We start from the raw sequence: 14986 nt of genomic DNA on the forward strand, positions 1-14986 counted from the left end.
AGCAATTGAATTTCCCCAACGTGGGATCAATAAAGAATATCTTATCTTAATTATGATTATGCTGTTTGTAGCCAAAACTGAGAGCTTTCTGTTTACAAGATCTCCTGCTATCCTACAGACCCTCACAATCCTGAGGCAAAATTAACTATGCAACAAAAATGGTGAACAATACTGAAGCTGTCCAGCTGAAAAGTCTTGAGCCAGATTCCAGCTCAGACAAGGAAACAAAGACGTTCATGGATCTATTTTTCTACATGTGGATGCACCAGAATGGATCTGAGCAGGGAGCTTGTGTATTTTTTATGTAACAACATCTTTTCATCTGCTCCTGATTCACAATTTGAAGTAAATACTCAGAAATGCAATTTTAAGCTTAATTTTATTTACATATCTTCTCCATTATCAGAAAAATGCCACAACTCGTAAAAAACACCAAAAACACGATTTTCATCAGTGTATCTTTGATTAGGTTTAGTGTTCCACAGAATTGTGTAACTCTCCACTTTTTTCCCTGTTCAACGATTAAGGTCTCTTTTGTCTGAACAGAAAGAGTCAAACTGTTGGATGGATTCTGTGGGAGGAGTTAAATCTAAAAGCCCCATGTTTGCTCTGCAGCTTTTTCGTTTCAGTGCAAACTTCCTTCCATTCAATACACCCTAAAGAACAGAACCCTCTGGGGAAAACATTCTGACATTTCTATTTTGTTTCCGCCTTATTTTTCAGAAACACTCAGCAGTCATATTGACTTTAAACAAGAACGCAGAGGAAATCTACAAGGCAGTGCTTTAAAAAAGAAAAGAATACTAATTATTGAAGCTTAAAATCTCTTCCATCAATGCGCAACGCTTTCTAAGATTTAACAGATGCTCTTGATACTCACTTTTATTTACAGGACATAATTTTCAGTTTTTGTCAGGTGGGAAACCATGAAAGCAGGATGAAGCGCCGAGGATCAAAGGTAAACATAGAATAAAAACTACTGAATCAGGGAGGAAGCAGTTTTAGAGACCTGGAAAGGTCTGACGTTTATTAAGAGTCTCACCACAGATTCACTTCACAGCCAAGTAAAACTACTTCAGCAAAAAGGATTTTTACCACTTGGTGTAACATAAACAAACAGAATAAATATAAACCCAAAATAAATATTTTGTGTCTGTGTCAAAACCACCTAGAACACCAGTAAAATAAACAACACACAAAAAGTCTTCTTCCCTTTTCCGGAGGATGGCTTGGTCCAATTAGGGAAAAAGCTAACGAGCCTCTGGTTTGATTTTAACAATGGATCTCCTTTGTGCACTGAAACACGATTCCTCTAGATGTCAGACTCAGACAAACCAGAGCAGGTGGAGGAACAATCCCCAAATATCTGGGCGTTTTAGAGTAGATGACTCATTAATCCATTAGGATAACCAAAAAAAATCCTCAAAGATGGATTATTTATTAGATCTAATCCATACGGTCTCTCCTGAACTCAGTTTGAAGTCAAGTTTAGCGCTTTATAGGTGCAGAATGAAAGTTGCTCTTCAGATGGAATTTGATCATATCTGAATCGAAGCAAACCTTTACATTAAAGTGTATGAGACTGTGAGCAGACTTGGTCAGCTACTGATAACCCGGTTATGAATGAGAAATAAAAACAGCACGTAAGCAACCTAACAGTGTTTCTGAAAACTCGACAGATTCTTCACAATCAGAAGAGCAGATTTTAGTTTTCTGAAGAATCCGTCTCCTCTGTGGAGCCGTCGCTCTCCACCTCCATCTTCCGTCTGTGGTGGATGTTTCTGCGGGGGGAGGCCCTCCTCTGCACCTCCTTCAGCCCTCCCACAGCACTGCCGCTGCTGTTGCTGCCAGGACTCACAGAGATCTGAGCAATCCTGCGGAGCGACAACACCACAGACCAGAGTTGATGTGCGTGGTTCTCAGCTAACACAGCATCTTTTGGTAAAGCATGCTTTGAACTTTAAGACAGATAGATGCTTCATCTGATCAGCTGCCAGCTCTTCATCATCTTTTTTGACATGGTTTTTGTTTGGATGCATGTGCTCTTACAGTTTGTCCAGTTCCTGGTCCATCTCTGGGTCAAAGAAAAGCTCCGCCCTGCTGGGCAATGCTCCTGCATGAATGAGAGGATTGAAGCTTTAACGTAAAAAAAGAGACGTTGGACTGTTTCTTATGCAAAGGCCATTCATTTTTGATAATAGAAACTTTGTGGAGGACTACCCCACTCATGCCATGGTCCCTTAAGAGATAAATAATTATTAGTACTTCCATCTCACTATTTTTATTGTTTAAACTGTTTTTCACAAAAAGCAAACTGTTTGATATGCAGTCTGATGTGTTGTCATGGTAACGGCTACTGAGTCTGCACCAACCGCAGCAGCGGAGGAAAGTGCTATATAGGCTACAAGTTATGTTAAGTGATACAAAGCATTATTTCAGAGGGAAAGTTCACCTCTTAGCACTTGTTTTTGTCTAGATGAGGAAACAAAATCTGTTTCAAAGAAACAAAGTCCACAAATAGTTTCCTAGATCACTTTCACTGTAAGAAATATCCTCAATTAAGTAATGGATAATGCCCAATGAGGTTTAAGTGATCATAAAATAACAGACAACGTGGAAACCCGAACGCAGCCTGAAGTTGCTCCGGGAAAGGGAAGGGGGGTGGGGTTTCTCTGCACCCAATTGTCCCGCCCACAACTATAAGGGGAATTTCTACAGAACTTCTGCTGCTCTGCAGAAATTATGTCCTAGAACACAACACAAGTTTTGATTTTGGCTAAAAATGGCATAATCATAATTCAAAGACCCATGGAAACGGTTTGGAAATAGATCAAAAGATGATCAGAGTGGGTCTGTACATGCTAGTTTCCCTATAACATAACTGAACCTACCGATGCTTTGATTGATGGCCTCATGCTTAGCCAGACTCATGAGGAAGCTGTAGTAAGAAACCTTGTCGGTCTGATCCAGGATTTCCCTCACACACGCCCTGGAAGGATGGCTGGAGAGCAGAAACACGGAGCATTGATGTGGAGTCATTGCCACAGACCTGATTCTGCTCTGAGCAGTTTACCTGTGCTTGAACCTGTCGCAGAGAGCATCCACACAATCGGCCAGCAGGCACGCCTCCACCCCATCTCGCTGCGGCTCCTCCTTATCGTTCTCCTCCACAACCACAGAGGGCAGCTGCTCCACTAAGGCCGAGGTGGGGACGAACACGGTGTTGGGACTCTTCCCTGCGAGCAGATCCTGGTAGATCACCAAAACGCTCTCCAAGAATTCTGTAGACACAGAGACCGCAACAAGGAATAGAACAAAAACAACCCAATCAGGACAACAGTCCTAAACAAAAGCTGCTTTTCTCAGAGGGAGCAAGTGTAAAGACATCAGGCTGTCACAACTGAAACAGGGGCTGCCATCAAATTCCTCAGGAAAAGAATATTTCAAGAAATGGCTCACTTTCAAAAATGCATTTTTTCCCTATGTTTTAACTTTAAAAAAACATTTAAGGGACAAACAAATCATTGCATTCTTTCCATTTAGGAGTTTTGCCTAACTGGATGCCTCACCTTGGTAGTAAAACTGCAGCTGGAAGGCATAAATGAAGTCAGAGAATGACATCAGACAATCTGTGGCGTCGTCCATCAGAACAATTCTGCAGAACAAAAAGAAGAACACTCATAAACGCTGGGGATCCGTTGTGACAGGAGAGAGCCTGCGGTCCACTAAAATCTGTGTCTCCTGATCATAACAAGCTCTTCTAACACGTTTCAGTGTAGATGTTTGGAAACAAAGCTGTTCAGGAACGGTTGAGTAATATTTTCTCTGTCGCTGCCCGTGGAATGATAACAATTCTGCTTAAAGCAACATATTTGGAAAGGAGCTCTTTTTAAAACACGTTGTACGAAAGAACTTCTTCCCTTAACCTGCTGGTTCCAAACACTGTGAGGTGTTAAACCAATCTTTAGCTGGTAATGAGAAAAAACAGGAAAAAAAACACTTTATTCTCTTTTACCAGTAACTTGTAGGGGGTAAGAATACAAAGAGAAAGATTAATACAGAAAACAGCTGAGAATATTTTGTTGTAGTTTTTTTTCTTTAGTCAAGACAGCCATTCAGGGGAGACCTGGTATAAATGAGGGCGCGGATTCAAACATTTGATACTTTTTAAATAACATGCTCATACTTTGACTGAGAAAGAAAAAAAGGGTCAAACAGGGATTAGTCACATAACATTTAAGCTTTTTTTAAAAACAAAAATAAAAATATTAGCGTGAAGGTAAAGAAAAAATATTAAGCACTTTATTTCATAAAATGGATGAATGCAGCATTAGGGCCATCATAAAATGAATAAATATAATAGAGGAAAGTTGTAAAATTGTTTGAAAATAGTCAATATTCCATGAACATAAAAGTCTTGAATTTATGAGAAAAAGTCATTTTACTAGTCATAAAGTCATAAATGTATGCTCCTAAAAGTCATAATTTTACAAGTAAAAAGTCTGGTTTTTCATTTAAAAAATAAAAAGTTATATTTACTTTTAAAATTTTTCTGTTATGGCTGTAATATTGTTTTTTGTACTTTGCAGTATTTTCTGTCTCTGTTTTCTTTTGTTTTCTGCTGCAGTGGGAGATTCAGTCTTTGTACTACATTTGTCCGGAGATTGGAGCTGAGGCGTCCACCTCAGTGTTCAAATACTGCCACATCAACCAAGCTGGCAGCAGCAGAGCTTTACTTTATTTGCTATTGTTAGAGGCTTTGGTCCTTGTTTTTAGGTTATTTTTGTGTAGTTTGAGTTTTTCTGTAAATAAATTCCCAGCTTATTTTGAGCCTGGTTTTGTTTGTGAGAGTTTTTTTAGTTGTTGGGATATTTAATTTGTTCCTTTTACTTTTATGTTACATCCTTTTACAAGCCCCTAGACAGGGATGTAACAGTTTCAAAGACAACCAAACATGACCTTTTTAATTTATGTTTCAGACAATTCAGAGAAATCAAACTGCTAAAGAATCTTAATTAAACTTTATTTGTGAGTGAACTACTTTATTTTGATGAAATTACAACTTTATTTTTGGAAGAAAATTTTATTTTTTCCTTTTTTAATTGTGAGTTTTTGATTTAAATTTTTAAAATTTTGCTATAAAATATTGACTTCTTTCTAATAATTGCACAACTTTATTCTACTAAAATTCATCTCATAACATAATTATTTTATGGTAGCCCTAATACTCCATCAAATTTTCCAGATCTGGTTTTCCTCAAATGCTGTTTACGTGTTTCTGGTTTCCACCTGAAACCATCAACCACTTACTAAATGTTTCTGCCCTCACCTGGCTGCGCTCTGCACCACCTCCATTGAGAAGTCGGGACACAGTAACTGCAGCAGGGACCTGTAGTCCTGCACAGATAACAGCTCTGCAAAAAATCACCACCACATGTTTAATTGTAACCCAGAAGGTGAAGCAGATCACATCCTTCGAAACTCAAACACACAAAATCAGACAGAAGTAATGATGGATCAGTCACCTCCACTCTTGCCAATTTGTCTGAAGCATCTCCAGAAAACTCGAATAAAGGAGGCCTTGTTGTGAGGAGTGGCTCGGATGTAGTTAAACTCCCTGAAGAGGACATGGTTGCTGTTCTTCACGCTGCTGAAACTACAATCACACATAACAAATCCACAGGTGAAGGTCTCTGTGTGTCTTGATCCCTAATTTTTTCTTGTGTTTTTATATTGACCAATATTGGGATTTTAACTAGTTATATGTTTATGTTTAATCCACTGCCTCATCTGTCTCTCTAAACCTTTTAATCTCACACTTTTCAGTCAATTACAAAGAAACTGGAGTCACAGAAACGTGCTGCTCCTTGTCAGTTAACAGGTCTGTATGTCAGAAAAAGGAACTTAGACTTTAGTCACAGTTAAACTCCCACTCTAATCGTCTTTTGATCTAATCTAAAAGTGTTCCCAGTGGTCTTTTAATCATGATTATGCCGCTTTAGGCAAAACCCTAAAACGTGTAATTTCTGTATAGCGGCAGTTCATTCGAAATTTGCCTATGAGCTGTGGTCAGGAGTTGTGGTCAAGACTTGTGGCGCAGAGTAAGCCTTCCCTCATTTCCCATCATTTCTTTACAATCCCTCCTTTCTAGCTTACAACCCCTCACACCCCCAACCTGACATTACTGGTGCAACAACATGAGCAGTATTGTAGCTACCCAGCCATTCAGTTTGGAGCCAGATGCCAGCTCAGACGAGGAGAACCAAGACGTACGTGAATCTTTTTGTCTGAAAGTGGATGCATCAGAATGGAGCGGAGCAGGGAACTTGTGGCCAGCCGTACATCACACTTACAAGCTTTTTCCAACAGCATTTTTGATTCTGCTCCTGACTTGCAATTATTTGAATAAAGAATCATTCAGAAATAATATAATTAGCTCTCTTTATAAATGAACTCCATCATCAGAGAAATGTCACAAGAATGTGTAAGAAACACAATTGTCATTGGAGTAGCTTTATTCGTCCTTGTAGACAATTGTTTACTCCTATTCTTTGGTTCCAGAGCATTTCGGTCAGGTCTAAATATTAAAGTATTTTAACATGAGTCTATGAGTCTAATACTGTCATTTGTGACAAAACACAAATTTTAACTATAAATATATTTATAAAACGTGTGTTGAAACTACAGCCAAGTGAGCATCTACTGTCTACTGAAAGGAGACATTCAATTCCAGTAAATGATGCTCCTACAAAATACTCAAAATGTCTTCCTTTGAGAAAACATTCACAGTTGAGTATTGTCTTATTAAAACTTTAATCTGGACTAACTGGACCGGGTTTGGACAGCCAGTCCGTTCCACTCTTGGTGTGAATCGCTGTGAACAACCTGCGTCACGTACTATTCGGCGAAGTATCGGATCAGTCCGAACTGGGTGTACTCCTCTTTGTGTTCCAGCAGCTGGTTTACGGCATCACCCAGGTAGAAAAGGACGTGACTTTCCGCTTGAGAAAGAAAAAACAGACACGTAAATATGAAGAAACCAGAACTGGACCGAACCGAGATCCAGAAGAGAGGGTACCTACAACCAGCACTAACTTACCGAGATACTCCTCTACCGGAACGGCGGCGCTTAGGCGGCTCATTTTGTTTGTTCAGTCGGAAAACCTGCTCAGATCGTCCTAAACAACCCCGAAGAACACGAACCCGAACTCCGTTTATCGAATCTGTTTAGTAAATATCGGCTCCATGGACCTAACATCGTCTTGTCTGACGGGATGGTCCGTGCAAGGGAAAAGGCGGATGTTGTGAGCTACATTAATTCGAGTCCCCCTCGAGCGCGCAACAAAGGTTCCCCCTAACATTACAAATGAAAAATCGCTTTTAGAAGCAATAACTACAGAAATGAACGAATCAATCAACAATATTGATATAATTGAGGGACCAAACAACAACGAAACATAAACTAACACAAATCTGGATAAAAACAGACACAGTCATTAGTCCCACTTCAGACTGCAGAGTCTGTCAGTCACATCATAGTTTACGGTACACACGCCCAGCGAGCTGAAAAGACGATATAAAGCGCTAATATCACCCATGTCACAGGAACCCATTATCAAATAACATGTACTGTGCTCTGAAATAAACGAGAGCTATTGCAAGCCCTATATTGTTATTTGATGTACAAATGTATTCATTTGGATTGCATGTCTGTTCATTCCACAATAAACTACCGGAAATAACGTGTTTTGTCTGAAATATAATCAATCAGACAGATTCTAAAAGTGAGATTTAACACTGACAAGAGTGTTTTGTGGGTTGTTGAGCATGACATGGAATGGAATCAAACAGCAATGAAGAAACTCCACGTAAAAGGGCACATCTGGTCATGGCAACTCTTTCTAAGTTGCTTCATTTAAGCTGACGCAAAATTTTCACTGGATTATTGTTGGTAATGTTGTTCGTGATCATCTCTACAGGTTTGAAGAAAATTGACTGGAGAAAATGAGAGAAATTGACATTATAGTCTAATTTAGGCTCCCTCACACATAGTCATAGTATAACATGTGAACCATCCAAAACACCACTTTTTTAAAAGGTGATGTAAAACTTTCACTGGATAATTGTTGGTAATGATGTTCATGATAATCATAGATGGACCTATGAGACCTAACAGAGAGGGAATTTAAAATTGTTGAATTAGTGTGATTGATTTGAAGGAAAGATTGGAGAATGGTTTTTATAATGTTGGTATATTGTCTCCCATCATGTAAGTTAAACCTATATAAATATGCCTTCACTCATCCAGTTTTTTTAAAATAAAGATTTATTTCAGCATAAGACATATTGTGATTTCCATTTGGGAGTGTTATATGGGTCTGAAATAATGTTTATATGCGGAAAATGTATATGGTAGAGTAAAAAAAATGTGTTTTTTTCAAATTGGTTTGTTTACCCACAGCCAATAGGAAAGACATGTGTGTGAAAGGAACGTATGAAATTATCCAATAGCACACAAACTGACAGAAATCTGGGCGGATTTAATGTTCAAACAGTTTTTATCCATTGGGTGTTATCTTATTTTTGTCCAATCAGCATAGGGCTATCAATATTGGGGGTTGTCCCTATTTCAAATTCAACCAATCAGCTGCATCGTCACTAAACACTCAAGGAAGCCAGTTGGACCAAATGTACACGCGTCAAATGTTAACTAAAAGGTATTGATCCGATGTTTAAAAGTCTTTGTTTGCACTTCGTGCTTTTGTTTGAATGTATAAGTTTCGAGGTTTGATGTACTTAGGGTGGTGTCCCGAGTCTCCGCCTTCCTCTGTCTCTCCACCCTTGTAATTTAAAAAGAATAGTCAAGTTTGATGTGTGTTTGCAACGGAGGGCCGGAAGTTGATTTTAGAACGAAAATTAGTCAATCAAACCTTCGCTTATAATTGGAACTATTTGAGTAATTTTATATTTTTGTATTTTCTACTGTCAAGTGTCTCTAAATACATATCATACCAATTTGAAATTTGCCGAAATGCTTTATGGAAGGAGGCTCAGTAAAGGGGACTCTTTTAATTTGTACAGGAAGTGGAAAGTTGCTAACATCCGCAAACTGCTTGTATAAAACTCGACCGAGCTCTGTGGTGATCTCATTGTCTGTCATTTTACTGAGTTGCCATCATCTTATAGTCCCCAGGAGGCGCACACAGGTATGTCGTTGATTTTAGTTTATTTTGGGGCGCTAACCAAATGTCGAATTACATTTAGGAGCCGTATCGTGGTGCTGTGTGTGTTGTTGGTCTGTCGGCGAGAACTGCGTTGTTAGGCCTGTCTGGTGGCAGGGGTGAACGGTTAGCCCGTAGCCCTGTTCCTAAGCAACTAACGGCGGCTACAGAGAGCGATGGAGCATCGTTAGTTCAGCAGAATTGGACTTTAATCTTACGTTTCTTGGAAAATGCACGTACAGTTTATAAAGACTGTTAAAAATTTAACCCTGGGAGGTTTTATCAATTTTAGGAGGCTACCTTACCTTAGCCAGTAGCCACTGTGTTTGCTGAGGTTAATGGCGCTCGTTTTTGACTGGTAACGATTGCTAGTTTAAGATGCTGACCACTCCTATATATCAGGTTGTTGATTTTTAGGGACACATTCCTTGACTGGCTTTTTGTGGGGGGTTTGACTAGTTGCTGGTTGCACGAAGACGACCATTGTCTTGGTGGAGACTAAAATGCAACGATGATGATATCGCGTTGTTTCTCTGTGAGGTTGGATGGATGCTGGATGGATCTCTGGCGCTCGTGCCTGACATCTGTACTTATCAAAATAAAGGCTGCATAGACTGTCATGATGATATTATGTTCTACAGAACCGTGTGAAGATCTTGACCTTATCTGGTGTTTATATCTAGTTTTTCCCCCTTGCCGTACCACATTATTAGTCACTAATAAACTGAACCATAATAGGAATGCCCTTTTAATTGATGTTGCTGTTTCAGTAATAGTTGGAGATTTGGTAAGTGGAAGTTCCTGCCCAAAAGTATTGGTGTTTCAATTATTGACACAAACATCAGCTCTTTATAGGCTTCTGCTGCTTTTTAACCTGGAAAAATGGCCGGTTCCCTGCAAGTCCCATTGGTGTTGAAGCTTGTCCTGCTTTTGTCCTTTTTCAGCAAATGCAGTGTTTCTGTGACATAATGTATAGATAAAATGAGGAGCAAACAGTAAGTTTTGTGAGGATCATTAACATGAATGGCCTACCCCCCCCCCCATTTAAATTCTAGAATTTTAATTCAATAAAAATTGGGTTGCATGAATGTGATCGAAATTATAATTAACATTTTAAAGTCCCACTTTAACCATCTTTTGATCTATTTTAAAATTGTTCCCAGGGGTCGTTGTTATTATGACTATTCTGTTTTTTTTTTAAAGCCAAAATAAAAAAAAACCTGTCATTTTTTTTTTTTTTTTTGGACGTGGATTCTGCAGAGCAGCAGTTGTTCATTAGAAATTTGCCTCCAAGTTGTGGATTGGACTGTTTGCATGGAGTAAGCTCGCCCCTGCTTCCTGACATCCCTCTGTTGCTCTGCCGGTAGCTCACAGCCCTTTACAACCCCACCCTTACATTACCGGTGCAACAAAAATGGCAAGCATGCACTTTTATTTTGACACGCTAAACATTGTACATCGCACAGGTGTCATCATCCTCTCCCCTTCCCACACTCGTGGTGCTAAAAAGAAGTAAACACAACAGGAAGAATTAACTAAGGGTGAAACAACGTAACTGCCAGATGAAGGGACCCGTAGGCAAAAAGAAACACCCGTGCTCAACCCTATTTTGACCAAAGCAGGCCTAGGGGATTCATTTAATTCCCTGCGATGCAAGCTCCTACAGTAACCCCTGCGGAACTCCGACAGCAGACCAAACGTGCACGTGACCGACACTACAGTACAACAAAATAATATGACTTTCATGAAAACTGGTATTTTCTAAACATAACAATAAACAATAATTATGACATGAGCAACGTCCTCTCTGCCCGCCACACTCCCTGATCGCTATTATTATAACATTTAAACATGCCTTTAAAATAAGTGCATGGAAAATCCAAATCACCACAATGCTGAATGGTTCAAGGGAATCTCCCGTTGGGATAAAACCGTATTTTAAGTAGGACTCCTGATGCTGTCTATTAAATGTATTTTTTGGAAGTCGAAGGCTCCTCTTCTGTCTCCTGGTTGGGCCTTTTCCACTTGGCAAAGAAACTTTCCAAAGACGTTTGTTTTTTATTCATTTTGCCAGTTCCTGGGTTTTATTTTAGCAGTATCCTATCTCCTGACTGAGACGAGCGAATTGGCCTGCGTCAAGAGTAACATAGACGGATGTAACAAAGAATCGGGCAATTTTTCAAAATAAAAAATCTTTCAGATTCCGAAACAAATAAAACGGAAGTCGTGTAAGTTATCTTATTTTTTCTGCGCGGCCCGGTACCAAATAACCCACGGACCGGTACTGGTCCGCGGCCCGGGGGTTGGGGACCACTGCCCTACGTCACTGCTACAAGCTTTTTCCAGCAGTATCTTTTTTTGTCTGCTCCTAATTCAAAACATTTAGAAAGATTAAATTCTCAAACACACCTAAAAACCTTAATTTGTCTTTAAAAATGTCCTTCAATTATGATTAAAAAAAAAGCCTCAAAAACATGTTGAACATGTTGAAAACACCAAAAATATGATTTTTAATGGAGTGTGTCTTTAACCAATCGAGGACATCATTATGTAACATAATGATGCACAATTTTCAGATATTTTTGTATTTTTAATTTTTTTAAACAGTTTTTAATGTTGAATGATGACATTTGGAGAGAAAGGAACCATATTGTCAACATGCACGTTCCCTGGAGTTGAGTCTGTTTTTACAGCTGTATAAATGAAAGCAGGGATGCCCCTGGCATTTTACCAGAGACTCACAAATGCCACAGATAAAACAACCATTCTCATTGGCGTTTAGGCTTCTAAATATTGTTTTGGTCGGGTTTGAGTTTTGGTAGCATAACTCTGTTGCTGTTTTTCCTCTTTATTTATTTAATTTTTTTTAACTCCCATGTTGGACTGGGTCCAACCCATCAGAATGTTTTCATGGACTGAATCAATGTGAAAGATGAACCCACATCCCTTCCCTTAATGTGCATTAAGTCATGATTGCTTCAAACGGAAGTGAGACGGCGTGTTTCACACTGATGGTTATTGCTTTTCTGGGGAGTTTAGTGAAGGTGAAATCCATTTTGACGGAACTTTAACTTTCTATTGTTTTTAGCTGAAAGTGTTTTTTTTTTTTTTGTATGCGTTTTGAAATAATTTGTGTATTTTTTATTTATTTTTTTCCAGTTGAGTACCTTTTGGGGAAGCCCAGTCCCCCAACAGACACAATGGCTGACGATAGCGAGTGGATGAAGCTTCCTGTCGACCAGAAATGTGAACATAAGGTGAACAAGTCACTTTTAAAAACTCATTTTTAGAGGCATCAGTTTCAAGGAAGCAAGTCGGCAAACTGGGTCACAAGCTGCGGTTACATGTGCAAAATGCTTTGACATTTTGCAACATGGTCCCAGAAAAACTTTACACGATTATAACAAACATTTACATGCGCAACACTTTCGGTCGGAATAAATAATTTTGTGTGCCGAACTAACTAAAGCACCGGTAACGGCCATAGAAGGAGAAATGGCGAGTTCCGTTGTAAACAAACAAAGCTGCGGCACAGAGCAAGGTGATCTTCTAAACGTGCTTTTATTATTATTTATTTTTAGCAATATTATTAAGGGCCTGTTTGCTCATATTTTTTTTTTTTAAATATGGACGGCCAGTGCTTTATTCTTTGCTCCATGGACACGAAAGAAGGGTTAGGATTAGGCTAATAGGGCTAACAACATTTAGCCTTGGATGCACTTAGAATCCATGTGGTCAATGCTGCAATATGCATCTTGGCTGCACATATACATGTGTCACACGATTGTTTCTCAGGACTGCACAAAGCGTCATTTCAGCATTCAAAAGTCGGCTCCGCCAGCTCACACACTGTCCCAAAGCCGCTCCTCTGCTGGGAGTCTCCTATTCGCCTCCTCTGGCGCGCAACAGTGTACGCGTGACTTAGTGTAGTAGTATAGTATTTCAATCAAAACACTATATTTTATGCTGCACAAAGGTTTTCAGGCCAAAAACTGTTTCACTTTTTTTTTTTATTGTAATCAAATTTAGTTAAACAAGCTTTAACCTTAGGAGGCTTTATATCTTAATATCTTTTAGATAGTTTTACAAACGTCCAGTTTATAGAATCATAAACATTGACTGGATCATAATAATCAGAAAGAAATTTTTATCAGAATGAGTCTGATCGGGGAAAAGTATTCCGAAAACTATGTTTACGATTTATTCTGCTCAGGCGTTTATTCCGATTGCTTTTGTCCATGTAACCGCAGCTATGAGGCTGAAGCACAGCTGAAAGCAGCTGTCATTCAGATGCAGATCATGCAGTAGATGGTGAAGCTAACTTTACTTTGAATCTCTGATCTGATGAACCCAGAAACAGAGATGTGATGTTTTTGTAGAGCTCTTTTGGCGCTTCTGGGGCGTCAAGTTTATGAATGCATTTTCGGACAAACGTCGATCAGCGAATACGCTGCGCGATGGGCTTCATTCATTACAGCATGGGTGTTTAAGATTGCATATACAAGTCTGGATTCCCCCAGCCCAGATAAGATACAGGGTTGTGTCAGCAATGGCATTATGGGTAAAAAATCTCTGCCAAACTATCTGTGTTAATCAGTGAAGACTTATTTTCTGTGGCAACTCTTGAAGGGATGTGCCGGAAGGTGGACACGTATACGCCATTTGGCTTAAGTTGAGCTAAATTTTCCACCATCATGTTTGCTGTGTTGTACTTGCTCTGTAGTCTTGAGATTGGGGTCAAAACCTTGAGTGAGACTGCAGGATGGAGCTCATTTCACACTGTAGGCACTTTGTAATCTAAGAGGATGTTTGGTTTTGGAGCCTTGTGATCAGATGTCACGAGTCCCAGTGTAAACATCTTAATGTGATTTGATAAGCTTGCCAAATTATCCAACCAAACATTCAGCTTGTTTGGATCATTTGGAGGAGGAGCTGGCTCAAGCAGAGCTGCTTGTTGCCAAGAGAAAAGTAAAATGTAATTTTGCATTTCGACCTCAAGAGAGAGGTCAAACAAGTGCCACCAGTCAGAATCGGTTTGACTCTGCAGTTTTAATCTTGTATTGTTGCAGTTAACAAACCAACAGAAGATTGTTTGTTCACCTGTAAAAGGATTTGTCTCTTTGGTCCAGGATCAAACTACAGCTGTGCCGTCTTCATGTGTAACCTGGGTGGAGATGTTTTGAAACTGCTGCTGATTCGACTGTTAGGAGCAGAAGGATTTTTTGTTTTTTATAAAACTGAGGGAATTTTAGTAATTTACTCTAGTAATTTACTTTGTGAGTCCACTCACACTAATGCATCAGTTGCAGACATCCAGTTTTTAAAAGATCTTGAAATCTAGGCCATCAGGCTTGCTTGTTAGATTGGGCTCCACCCTCCAAAACTGCACATTTTCCCTGTCTGGAACTTTGATCAGGTTTTTGTCTCGTGTGGTTCAGGTGTGGAAAGCTCGACTGAACGGTTATGAAGAAGCCCTGAAGCTGTTCCAGAGGATAGAAGATGCAAAGAGTCCAGAGTGGGGAAAGTATCTGGGCTTGATAAAGAAGTTTGTCACAGACTCCAATGCTGTTGCTCAGCTTAAAGGCCTGGAGGCCGCTTTGGCCTTTGTGGAGAATGCTCATGTGGCCAACAGGTAAGTTGTGAATGAAATGTTTTTGAAAACCATGATTTCCTCTTAAAGTTTTGAAAAAAAAACAATATTTTTTTAATGTATTTTTTAAATTATCTTAACATTTGTTAAATGTTGACCTTTTAGTTGTATTAAA

General features: G+C 39.3%; 2 protein-coding genes across 12 annotated transcripts in view; one reads left to right on the forward strand and one right to left on the reverse strand.

Annotated features, from left to right (window-relative positions):
* Nucleotides 1-995: 995 nt before the first annotated feature.
* cstpp1 (centriolar satellite-associated tubulin polyglutamylase complex regulator 1) lies at nt 996-7357 on the reverse strand. Its single transcript, XM_004069778.5, has 9 exons — nt 7100-7357; nt 6899-7001; nt 5526-5656; nt 5330-5414; nt 3570-3655; nt 3074-3281; nt 2892-3001; nt 2050-2113; nt 996-1874 (listed from the first exon to the last, which is right to left on the reverse strand). The coding sequence occupies exons 1-9, from the start codon at nt 7140-7142 to the stop codon at nt 1706-1708; spliced, it is 999 nt and encodes a 332-aa protein (XP_004069826.1). The 5' UTR covers nt 7143-7357; the 3' UTR covers nt 996-1705.
* Nucleotides 7358-8598: 1241 nt separating this feature from the next.
* Nucleotides 8599-14986, forward strand: part of ckap5 (cytoskeleton associated protein 5) — a 30831-nt gene continuing 24443 nt past the window's right edge. For 7 of the 11 annotated variants that reach the window (XM_023956016.2, XM_023956018.2, XM_023956019.2 and 4 more), the window contains exons 1-3: nt 9067-9206; nt 12381-12478; nt 14660-14853. In XM_023956016.2, coding sequence (XP_023811784.1) covers nt 12422-12478; nt 14660-14853 — 251 coding nt within the window. In that variant the 5' untranslated portion in view covers nt 9067-9206; nt 12381-12421. Of the gene's footprint in view, nt 8718-9066; nt 9207-12380; nt 12479-14659; nt 14854-14986 lie in introns of those variants that run through there. The other 4 variants (XM_023956017.2, XM_078948973.1, XM_078948976.1 and 1 more) reach the window with 1 other exon arrangement.

The sequence above is a fragment of the Oryzias latipes genome, chromosome 6 (genome assembly GCF_053564925.1).
Source record: "Oryzias latipes strain Hd-rR chromosome 6, Olatipes_Hd-rR_3.1".
Classification (NCBI taxonomy): Eukaryota; Metazoa; Chordata; class Actinopteri; order Beloniformes; family Adrianichthyidae; genus Oryzias; species Oryzias latipes.